The 11,408-nt window shown below is 44.7% G+C and overlaps 1 protein-coding gene across 2 annotated transcripts; it reads left to right on the top strand.

Moving 5' to 3' along the window:
- The first annotated feature begins 33 nt into the window (after window positions 1-33).
- LOC117425660 (HEAT repeat-containing protein 3-like) lies at window positions 34-9,844 on the top strand. 2 transcript variants are annotated; one of them, XM_034042790.3, is made up of 15 exons: window positions 34-377; window positions 1,135-1,307; window positions 1,635-1,722; window positions 2,539-2,651; window positions 3,017-3,126; window positions 3,200-3,340; window positions 3,751-4,046; window positions 4,963-5,053; window positions 5,445-5,605; window positions 6,247-6,329; window positions 6,685-6,821; window positions 7,176-7,264; window positions 7,984-8,127; window positions 8,783-8,959; window positions 9,461-9,844. In XM_034042790.3, exons 1-15 carry the CDS (start codon window positions 234-236, stop codon window positions 9,581-9,583), a joined length of 2,070 nt encoding a protein of 689 aa, XP_033898681.3. In that variant the 5' UTR covers window positions 34-233; the 3' UTR covers window positions 9,584-9,844. The 2 variants fall into 2 exon arrangements, with proteins under 2 accessions (XP_033898681.3, XP_058849953.1); XM_058993970.1 differs by lacking the exons at window positions 34-377; window positions 1,135-1,307; window positions 1,635-1,722 and adding an exon at window positions 1,740-2,206.
- The last annotated feature ends 1,564 nt before the right edge of the window (window positions 9,845-11,408 follow it).

The raw sequence follows: 11,408 nt of genomic DNA, 5'->3' as shown, positions 1-11,408 counted from the left end.
GAAAATTCATTGGCTACTTGCTCCGATCCTGTGCAGATTCTGCGCAGAATGACGAAAGTCTGCGTGTCGTGAACGCACCCTCTCTGACGGGGGCAAAGCGGCGCCTGCGCACTTCGATTAAAAAAGCATGGACGCGTTTTCTCTGTGAAACCCACATGGTGACCCACAGACAGTAGCACTTTAAGAATACACCAATAACGAGTTACAAAAAGTAGCGTGTACTCGTATTTACAATGGGGAAAAGCAAGTCGAGGAAGTTTAAAAGACCACAGTTCTCCCCTAACAGTAAACATGGAAATAACGCAGGAGAGGAGGCGATAGAGAAAGACGAGGAAGAAGGGGAAGCTTTCTCCTCAGCCGGCGATTTACTAGAAAAAGTAAGTGCTGTAAATTAAAATGAAATGTAAAGTTGTAAAGGCGTCAAGAGAGTGATCAAATACTGGATAAATAATGTATCGCACAATACTAATATAAAAGCCTTGTTGTTGTTTGAAACTATTTTGTTATTTTATTTTTTCATATACAAAGAAATGTCACTGAATAAATAGCAGCGGTAGCTTTCAACTTACCCCGTCTGTGTCCATTGTTTTGGCACAAGATTGAAAACACACCAAGGCAGGTGATGACATCAGCTATTACTATTAGTGCAGTTTTTTACGTACAACGTCACATCATTAGCCAGGTAGATGAATTGTGACGTCACTCTAAGGTACTGTACGAATCCAAATTGATTGTTTTTTAATTGAGAGCTGAACCTGAGTAAAAATGATTAATTGTTTACACCATGTGCTAACACAATATTTGGTTACAGGATAAGGCAATATTGTAAAGAAATGTCAGTTGGCTGTATAAACTAAATATCGTATTATATATTCTACAGAATTGTTAGATGCCTGTATCTCATCAACATCATGGTCTTCATAGCATGGTAGAAATAGCCAGGTAGCCTGATGTTGTGTGTGTGTGTGTATAACTTAAGATATTGCAGATGTCTGTATCACATCAATATCAGGGTGTGCTATATATTACAGTGAAATTCAAATGTCTGTATCACATCAATATCAGGCTGCAGTCCACGGCAATGTAATATAAGGCTGTAGTCTAGCCCAATGTAATTCCTGCTTGCTTATTCAGCTGCAGAGTCCCAGTCCGGATATTCGGGAGTTTGCCTGTGCCAGCATCTCACGGCTGGTCCAGCAGACCCAGGTCATCCCCTCCTTCCTCCAGAGGGACGTGGTCAGGTGCCTGGGACCCATGCTGCTGGACAAGAGCTTTGCTGTGCGGGAGACTGCTGCAGGGGCTCTCAGGTCAGTGCTGCTGTCTAGTGCTCTATCCATGCATGCACATCAGTCCTGCTACTTTCATTGGGTCTTTTAAGATAGTTTAACCCTCTAAGATTTTTCTTTTCTTTTGGGGTAAGGGTGAGGGCTACAGATCAATAAACAAAATGCACTGGGCTGCATACATTTATGGATCATCATATGCTTGACTTATATGATTACAGACAGCATTTCTGCATAAATCAGGAATCAATGCAGCGTGTTGGTGATGTCATTGTTAAATCACATTGTGCTGTTTTAATGATCAGAACCTTTAGTTTTAAACATCCTGTTTGTGATAATGTGCTGTGACAGGAACCTGAGTGCGTGTGGCGGCCTCGAGGTGTGTGACGACATGGTGAAGCAGGACATCATGACACCTCTTGTAGCGCTGCTGAAGGAGGTGAGTGTCTGGGTGTTTCTCATCTTGTAGCTGTGCTGAAGGAGGTGAGTGTCTGGGTGTTTCTCATCTTGTAGCTGTGCTGAAGGAGGTGAGTGTCTGGGTGTTTCGCATCTTGTAGCGCTGCTGAAGGAGGTGAGTGTCTGGCTGTTTCTCATCTTGTAGCTGTGCTGAAGGAGGTGAGTGTCTGGCTGTTTCTCATCTTGTAGCGCTGCTGAAGGAGGTGAGTGTCTGGGTGTTTCTCATCTTGTAGCTGTGCTGAAGGAGGTGAGTGTCTGGGTGTTTCTCATCTTGTAGCTGTGCTGAAGGAGGTGAGTGTCTGGGTGTTTCTCATCTTGTAGCTGTGCTGAAGGAGGTGAGTGTCTGGGTGTTTCTCATCTTGTAGCTGTGCTGAAGGAGGTGAGTGTCTGGGTGTTTCTCATCTTGTAGCGCTGCTGAAGGAGGTGAGTGTCTGGGTGTTTCTCATCTTGTAGCGCTGCTGAAGGAGGTGAGTGTCTGGCTGTTTCTCATCTTTCGCTTCCTTGTAAACATAAAAAACCCTCCCTATTAAAGGAATAACATATCTGCATTGTGTTTCTTTGCCCATAGATGAAAATATCTCTTGATTCATGGGCTGAACATACATTTTAAACCATCCTATTTTTTCTGCACTCTCAATGCAGCAAAGGAAATTGGTTTGTATGTAGCAGAGACGGAAATAAGACTCCTTATTCCATTAGAGTCCTAGTAAAACCAGGAGTGGATCAGACTGCTCTGCGATGGGAGAGTTATTTCCATGCCTGTATAGGGGTCTTTAAATTCCTTTCTGTGTGTTTCCAGTGCAGTGCTGGCTTTCATTCCAACTCAGTTCTGTCGCCAAAGTCTAAAGATGAGCAGAAAAACTACACAGAAGACGTAGCCAATGAGGCTATAAACCTGCTGTGGAACGTGTGGTAAGTGAGAGCCTTCGTACAAGAGCAATTACTGTGAATGTGCATCAGTGTGGGATGGTTTTAATGCATCTGTTACTTCAGCAGTGTTATACAGGATTAGGTATATCTGTATATAGAAGTATCAACTTCTTTACATTCAAATGCATTTTGTATCTTGTTAAAAAAGCATCCTATTTCATTATTGGATTGCTGGATCTTTCACCTAGTAATAAAGAAACCTGTAATAAAGACAATAGAAGAATAAGGACCTGAAAACTTGCAGAAATGCTTCTGAAGTATAGCTTTTCACAATACAAACTGGGTATGGTAATTGAGCAGGGGCACCCTGTACTCACACGGGTTTGTGCTTCGTCTTGTTTGTGCAGTGAAAGCAGCAGCAGGGCTGTGTCAGTATTCAGCAAGGAAGGCTTGCTGGACGTTGTCATGTCGTGTCTCGAGAGACATTCTGAAAACGTGGAGCTGGCAGTTTCTGCAGGTGAGTGTTCTTCATGGGCTTTGCTGCTCAGAATCGTTTCTTTGCAGAGTTCTGTATCATTTCTTTTCCACAGCCTACTGCCTGCAGACAGTGACAGAGGACAACCCTGAGCTCCTGTGCCGCTTGACGCCGTCATCTCTGCAGGTTCTGGAGTCGGTCATGATGTCTTCACAAAGCACCATGGAGCACCTTCTTCTCAGGACTCTGGCTGCAGGTACCGTTGACCATCTAGATTTCACCTTCCCTTCAAGGTAAAGGGAAAGGGTTATGGTTTAGCCCAAGTGTAGTAAAAATAAAAAATAATTCCTAGCTTTTAGAATATTAAGCATTTGAGGAAAGTTCATTCTCAGGTTTTATTTGCAAGGTGTGCTCATTAGTATTTTAAAATACATTTTATTAGTTGTACGGCACTTCCACTCTTTTATAGTGCAATCAGGTCTCAGCAAGCAGGGGAGGAGTGAAAGAGCTCTGAAGAACAGGAGACACTGCCCAGTGCAGGATTGATGCTGGAGAGGGTGAACCTGAGCAGTGCTGGGCAGTGGAAATGTAGGGTTTCTGTGGATGTAGCGCTTCCCTCCAGCACTCATTAACCCTGCCTGCTGTGCTTGCCTCCTCGCCTGGCAGGTTGCGTTTGGAATCTGAAGAGCGCGCTCCCCTCCTCGAGCCAGGCCGAGACGCTGAGCGCTGTGATGAGGATTCTCTCCAACTCTCTGGAGGTGGATGCAGGCCAGGCCATCCTAGAGCTGAAGGAGCAGGAGTCTCGGAGACGAGAAGAGGGGAAGGAGAGGGAGGTGCAGCCCTGCAGCGACCGGCCAGGGGAGGAGACAGGATCGAGGGAGGGGGACGGCATGGAGGAGGGCGATGAGGAGACGGGCAAACCCAACACAAGCCCTGACAACGACATCTCAGATTTGCTCCCAGTAAGTGGGGGAGTTATCGTCACGTAAATCCCTTGCCGCTGTTGATCACAGTGGGAGAGAGTGGATTCTGAACAGAGCATATGTGGAGTGGAGCGCTCATAAACGCCGCTCCTCTCTCTCTTCCTCTTTGAAACTGCTCTCTCCAAGGCTTTTATTTCCGGTCCGGTGTGTCTAATTCTGCAGCCAGCTCCGCTCCACTGCTAGAGTAAATCACTCCAAAATGCAGAGATGTGTGAACCGGTTCCTTAGAAATCGGGTACCTGGCTCCTGCTTTGGTACCGACGAACCGGATTCAAATATCAAAGTGTTGTTTTTTTTATTTCCCTGGAGAATAATTAAATCTCACTTTTACATGAAGTGATGAAAACGCTTTGGGTAAAGTGAATCTTCTGCACCTCGAGGGGATCATTCACAAGACAACTCCAACTCCAAGTATCCTAACATACACTGACCCTTTTGCACATACTATGTGGTTAAAGATTTATTTAATTGTATAATTTTTGTGAAATTTGCAATTAACAAGGTTCATAGACAAGCACATAATGGCTTTCGCTGTTGTATTAAAACTCTTACTGTGCAAATTGGATATTATTGATTATTTTGTTAACTTTAGATATACAGGGCGATTTCATAGATTGCACATTATTGTTGGAGCATTGCAAAAGCTGCATCGTTTATGGATCATATCTTATATGTCATCTCTTTCCTTTGCAAAACATCTTTTGGAGCGGGAGCGGTGCCAGAGGCTTTCCTCGCTCACGCTCCTCTCGGGCACTTTATCCACTCCACTCCACTCCACTCCACGCTCCTAGCAAAATGGTCCCGCTCCGCTCCACTCACATGCTCTGATTCTGAACTGGTAAAGGCTAACGAGCACAGGTCATGTGACTGGCATGCCTCCTGTGTTTTATTCCAGCCAAAGAACGAAGAAGTGAAGCAAGCCACGGCCTTGTTGTCAGCTCAGCAGACCAGCCTGGAGATCATCGTCAACATGTGCTGTTCTGATGGTATTTGTGTGGTGTCTTTGTATTTATATTTGTATGTACATTTTTCAGTCCAGCATAGACCCTTGAGATGAAACATCTCCTTTGCAAGGGTCTCTGCACGATATGGTGTGAGAGTGGAGTGTTTGACTACTTGACTTGATTGAGTGTCTCTAGGGTCCTCAATCAAATAGTGGGGATCCTTATGCACCAAGCTTATAGTATACATTCCTAGCCTACTATAGACGTTTCAGATTGCATTGGGCTATAATCTGATAAATAAAATAGTTTTAACCTTGCAAGTACTGTACGATTATGAACGTGATTATGAGGACCCTGTGTGTGTGTGCGTGCGCTGGTTTATGCTCGGGTTAATGTATTATAATGCTCACTGCTGATGTGATCCCCTGCTCAGACCCCTCTGATGATGAGTGGGAGGAACTGTCCAGCAGTGATGAGAGTGACATGTGTGCGGAGAGCTCTCTGTGTGAGTGCAGTGGAGTCCAGGTGCTGTCCCCGCTGTGCCTGTCTGCGGAGATCCACACCGCCCTCATCAGCTTCCTCCTCCCAGAGAAGGTATGGGCCAGCATGGAGAGACGGATTCCACTTCAATACAGAAATATACTGATGCTTCCAACTTAACCTGACAATACCATCCTGTCCTTTCGCTCTTATTTCTCTTTTTGCATTTATTTCTCTCTCACTCTGAAATTCTACTTTTTTCTTGCCTATAAAATGTCTGTGTTTTCTTTTATTCCTTGCCTACCTGACCTACTGTAATTGTGCTGTCACGCCTATGCAATGTTAATGTCTTGAACTTGGCACTATCAGCATACGTCTTCACACTTTACCACTAGGGGGAGCCTACATTACCCCGTGCTGTTAGAATAAGAGCCGAAACTCACTTCAACATGGACGATGCTGAGCAGGACTTTTAGTCCGAACGTTTGTCATTGAATTTAAATATATCTTTTTTTTTTTTTTAGTACAGTATCCACCAATTACACCGTCCAGGGTTATTGCGGGTATCGCGCTAACACAAACGCTCCTGATCTAAGAGGTGGCAGCTGTATTTCTAAACAAATGACAAACCCTACCTGTTCTTCTCAACATTGTGACCTCACTTACCATAGACCCATTGTAGAGAGAGGAGCAGTCCATTGAAATGTCCCATTAAGAGCACTCACACATGCGTTCCCTTGCTTTTTATTCTTCAGGTTCTGAAGAAGACGGAATTCCCCAGCAGTGCTGCTCTAGACACCTGTATGAAGAGTCCAGCCTGGAAGAGTTTAGTTAAAAAGTAAGACTGGAGATCGGGTGCCATCATTCGGATTGCTAACGTTTCTATCATGTCAATACTCCTCTGATATTTCACCAGTCAATATTTTTTTAATAACTCACTGTTGTCCATGTTGATAGTACAGTCCTATAGTTAACTGCATAGGTGGCTTTTGCTAATTCCTTGTGCAAGGCAAAGAGTGAAATAAAGATGTTAGCAGTGTATAGACACTGAAAGTATAGAAGAATGTGCAGCGTCTTGCACAGCTGTCTGGGGTCAGACGCTCCTCCAATCCCCTGGATACTGATGTTGACCTGCTCCCTGGAGTGCTTATCACTGTAAGGGCAGGCCTGACTGTATTGACTGTATTTCCCAGGATGCATCGGGTCCAGTGCCGTGCGCTGTTCTGCCTCCACAACATGCTGTCAGTCATGGAGGGGGAGGCGCTGGGGGGTGTGGTCGCTCTCCAGGCTCTTGCGGAGCACCTGTCCCAGCTCGTCTTCTCCCAGCCAGGTGAGGAGTGTCCCCGAACAGAACTAGGTTACAGCAACGCCCCCAAGTAAATAGAGGGAGCAACATTTGATTTGTCAATTTCTGTTTTTTTGCAGCAGTTTTGCTTTTCACAGCTGTTGGGTATTGGCTGTTAGACCCCCCCGTCCTGCAAGTGCATTCCCCTTAGTTGTTTTTATTAGCAGAACTGACTTTTCTGAGTGATTTGAATGTGTTCAAAGTGAATGAAGAAACAGATCTGTATTGGAAATGTGCCTTTTTGATATGTATTTTTAAATGAACAGTTCTTGTATGAAATGTATTGTGTATTGTTTGTCCATGATGTGGAATAACCCTTTTGTGAATGTTGTTGTTCAGAGATTCCTAAGGAGGACGAGTTTCTGGAGGCAGTCACCAGTGCAGTGAGGTCTCTGCTGCAGATAATGGCCTCTAGAAATATACCTCAGGTAGGAGAGACCGAGCACAAGCTGCTATCTGAGAAACACGCCCTGGCGTCGTGCCTCGAGGGACTGGGAGCTCTGACTCGTACAGCGGGGAACTTTTCAATCAGTCGGGGTACCTTGGAGGCTGGGCAGCTACTTGAACTGCTTGCATATACAAGCCACTGTTGTGTGTGTGTGTGTGTGTTTTTTTTTTTTTTGCATGAACATATTCATATATGATCTCAAAACTTGCGAAGAGTTTTTAGGGCTCCCGAGTGGTGCATCCAGTAAAGGCGCTCTGCGTGGAGTGCAGGATGCGCACTGTAGTCTGGACAGGGGGAGGGAGGGCTAGGTCGGCCAGGGTGTCCTCGGTTCACCGCGCACCAGCGACCCCTGTGTGGGTGCCTGCGGGCTTGCCTGTAAGCTGCCCAGGGCTGCGTTGTCCTCCAACGCTGTAGCTCTGGGTGGCTGCATGGTGAGTCTGCAGTGTGAAAAAAAAGCGGTCAGCTGACAGCTTTGGAGGGCAGCTGCTCCCGAGTCAATAATTGGACATTACTAAATTGGGAAGAAAATAGTAAAAAAAACAAAACAAAAAAAAAAAAAAAAAAAAAAAAAACCTGCAAAGAGTTTTGAAGAAAGACAACACAGTCCGTGCTTCCTCCGGGGCCAACGTTAACGCAGTGTGTGTTTTGATATATTTTCATATTTCGGCACATAGTTCCTAACCCGTCTCTCCCCCACAGTGCATGAGCCCCCAGCAGCTGATTGGCCTGTGCGAGGTGGCGGCTCAGTGCAGTCACACCAGCGTGCGGGTCAACGCCATCGCCATCCTGGGGATTACCGGCAGCACGCTGGCCAAGCAGCACCACACTGCGGACAAGCTGCAGGTAAATCTGCAGGGCTCAGAGGAAGGGGACACGCACATAGGATGAGGGAGCTGAGTCAAGAAAGGATTAGGGGGGACTTGATTGATTTTCAAATCTTAAAAGGAGTTGACCTAGTTAATGCTTTGCCAGTACTTCAAGCGCAGGACATAATTCAGGACCAGAGGACACAGCAGACTGCTGTTTACACAAAGAGTGGTGAGTCATTGGGATCCTTTTAAGATCCGATTTGAGGTTTTGAGAACAACCAACCACTAGGAAAGGGGTGATCACTGATTGTTCGTTTAGTTCTTATCATAAAGCAACACGCCCTTTTGTACTAATCACTTACTGACTCGTGAAAACATTTGGAAGCTCTGTAGGGATGCTGTGAGGGGTCTGGTTTGTCCTCTAGATGTTTGGAAGCTCTGTAGGGATGTTGTGAGGGATCTGGTTTGTCCTCTAGATGTTTGGAAGCTCTGTAGGGATGCTGTGAGGGATGTGGTTTGTTCTGTTCTCTAGATGTTTGGAAGCTCGTAAGGATGCTGTGAGGGATCTGGTTTGTCCTCTAGATGTTTGGAAGCTCTGTAGGGGTGCTGTGAGGGGTCTGGTTTGTTCTCGAGTTGTTTGGACGCTCTGTATGGATGCTGTGAGGGATCTGGTTTGTTCTGTTTTCTAGATGATTGGAAGTTTCCTTCTGCAAGTGGCGACGAAGGACCCCAGTCTGGTGGGGACGGGGGAGGCGCTGGACGCCCTCTTCGATGTGTTTGCTGACGGAGTGGAGGCTGAGCGAGCGGCCCGCCACATCAAACTGCTTCCAGCGCTGAGAACTCTGCAGCCTGTCTTCAAAGCAAAGGTAGGAGGAGCCAGACTGGCAGCGGGCAACATTGCCATATTTAACATGCAGGGGTTTGTATCTTGTATGGAGCCCAGGGGTTTCTTGTGCAGCAGATAATTGATTTTTTTCAGTCCTTCCTCCAAAAGCTTTTCTTTCACAAACTGCGTACTATGAGTAGAAAAAGCTGCATTTCTCATCTTGCAAAACATGTGCTGTTGGAATTAGAGGGCACAGACCTTGTAAAGCGTTGACAGTAGTTGCAGAGATGTATTTAATACAACCTGTAAAGCTGAGGGAACACAAAGACACTTTGTGCCTTGGAACTTGGTTTCAAGAGACAGATTTCGTATAGCAAAGTTGGCTCAAACTAGGTCGTCTGGAACCAGGTTTCAAGCCACTGTTCCTGAAATTGGGGCGTGGTGTTCCCTCGGCTTAACACGGTACTGTCAGAATGCATTTTGTAGCGAGTCAGTAAACCTGTTGGTAAATGCTGCTGCCTCTTTCCTCTCTCTTCTGTAGATGCGGAAGGAAGGCAGGGAGAAGTACAGCCCTGATCAGCTGTGTGTCCTGGACAATGTGAAAGTGAATCTGAGGAGGTTTATCTCTTACCTGGAGACCCTGGAGAAGAAACCCAGTCCTTAACGTTGCTGCAGACTCGCTCAGATTCACCTGGACTGTTTCAATAAGTTTCAGTTTTATTTACTGGTTTATTTAATAATACTTATATTTTAGGCAATGCCATACCTGTGCAGCAAACCAGTGCATTGAATTGTTTTACACCACAATTTCAAACACGAAAAAATATATCACAGTTTGGGTGGATTGCAATATTACGTTGATTTCTAAAACGCATCCTTTTAGGAATAAACCAGTTATTTTCAAACACTTGACTTTTGATCTCATTCTTTATTCTTTTTTTTTTTTTTTTGCATTGCACTATATGCGCCAGACTGCAATATTTATATTGGTCATTTCAACATCGTTTCAATGAGAAACACCCTCAAGGTTGTCTCTGCAGCCGTACTGGTTAGGAGGCTGAAGCAAGGCCATGGTCAGCCAATATTTCTCCAAGGGTGTATAAAACAACTGCAACACACAGTCCCAGAGACATCAGCAACTGTTCCATTGTAATTGTGTGGCAGCAGTGAACAGAGACACATGAGCAGCTCATATACATTCCACCACACGGGATGATGGGTATAGATTCTGGCATGAGATGCCATCGGTGATTTAAACAGCACGACTGACATGTTTGTTTCAAATGCTATTCATGCTGAATGACACTCCACTAATACCACCATCACACTTTCAAGTTATTACTTGTATATAAATGAACTGCTGTTTGCAAACGACTGCATTTAAAGAAGCCCAGAGTCTGAATTTGAGAAGCCACTGGGTTAATAAAGAGGTGGATACTGATCCATCTTGAATGAACTGGCTCAGGATAAGGTGTGGAGTGGGCGGCAGGTAATGTCTGTACACTTAATGTGCAGAACGGATCCATTTTCATGCTACCCCAGATAAGGTTTCAAAGTTGCAGGTTGCTGTAGTTGACTTCACACTCACACTGTTTTAAAATCAGAGCATGCTCTTTATAAAGAGGAATGTAGAGAATGTGAGGCAGGCAGGGAAACGTTCTGCTGTCTCAATCCGCATTGTACTCTGCTGTGGTCTAAATTTCATTCAAGGGTTTTCATGTTTTTTGAGACACACCCATTAGCTAAACAGTAAAGGGTGTTGCTTTAGAAAAAACATGAATGTGAAACCTGAAAACACAGCTGCAAGGAAGCTGGGCTATCATATATATATATATATATATATATATATATATATATATATATATATATATATATATTGTAAACGATTGGACCCACTCGGGTTCGTTGCCCCTTTAAAAATAAGACCCAGCACACACAGAAATGGATTTTTCAGCGCGGTTGCGCTATATTTTTAATAAAGACAAAAATAAAACAAAACACACAAAATAAACACCTAACTCCGCTTGGAGCACTGACTCAACTGAACAGGTATTTCCCTGACTAACTTGCAGGACGGCTAAGCCGTTTACCTGACACCACAAAGCAAAAACCACACAGACTTAACACCGCACTTACTTCAGCAATGACTGCTCGGAAGCAGAGCACCTCTTCTGCCTCCTTCCACTCAGCAGCCCTGAGCAGACTGCCTGCTCTCTTTTTAAACTCCGCACCTGGGCCTAATTTCCAATAACGCCCAGGTGCGGATGATAATTAATAATAAAACAATTAAACAATTAACAAAACAATAAAGCAACACAAACAAACAAAGGAACATTCTCTCGCAGGGAGGTTTTAACCCCCTCCCTGCTGTTTCTCATAACCCGCTATTTTACAATATATATATATATACACACACACACTGCTGTGCAAAAGTCTTAGACATGTTGCATTTTTCCGATGCATTATGATCATCAACAATTTACTCAAAG

Source organism: Acipenser ruthenus, chromosome 20, assembly GCF_902713425.1.
Source record: "Acipenser ruthenus chromosome 20, fAciRut3.2 maternal haplotype, whole genome shotgun sequence".
Lineage (NCBI taxonomy): Eukaryota > Metazoa > Chordata > Actinopteri > Acipenseriformes > Acipenseridae > Acipenser > Acipenser ruthenus.
Note: the sequence above shows the minus strand (reverse complement) of the source record. Positions and strands in the feature narration are given on the sequence as shown.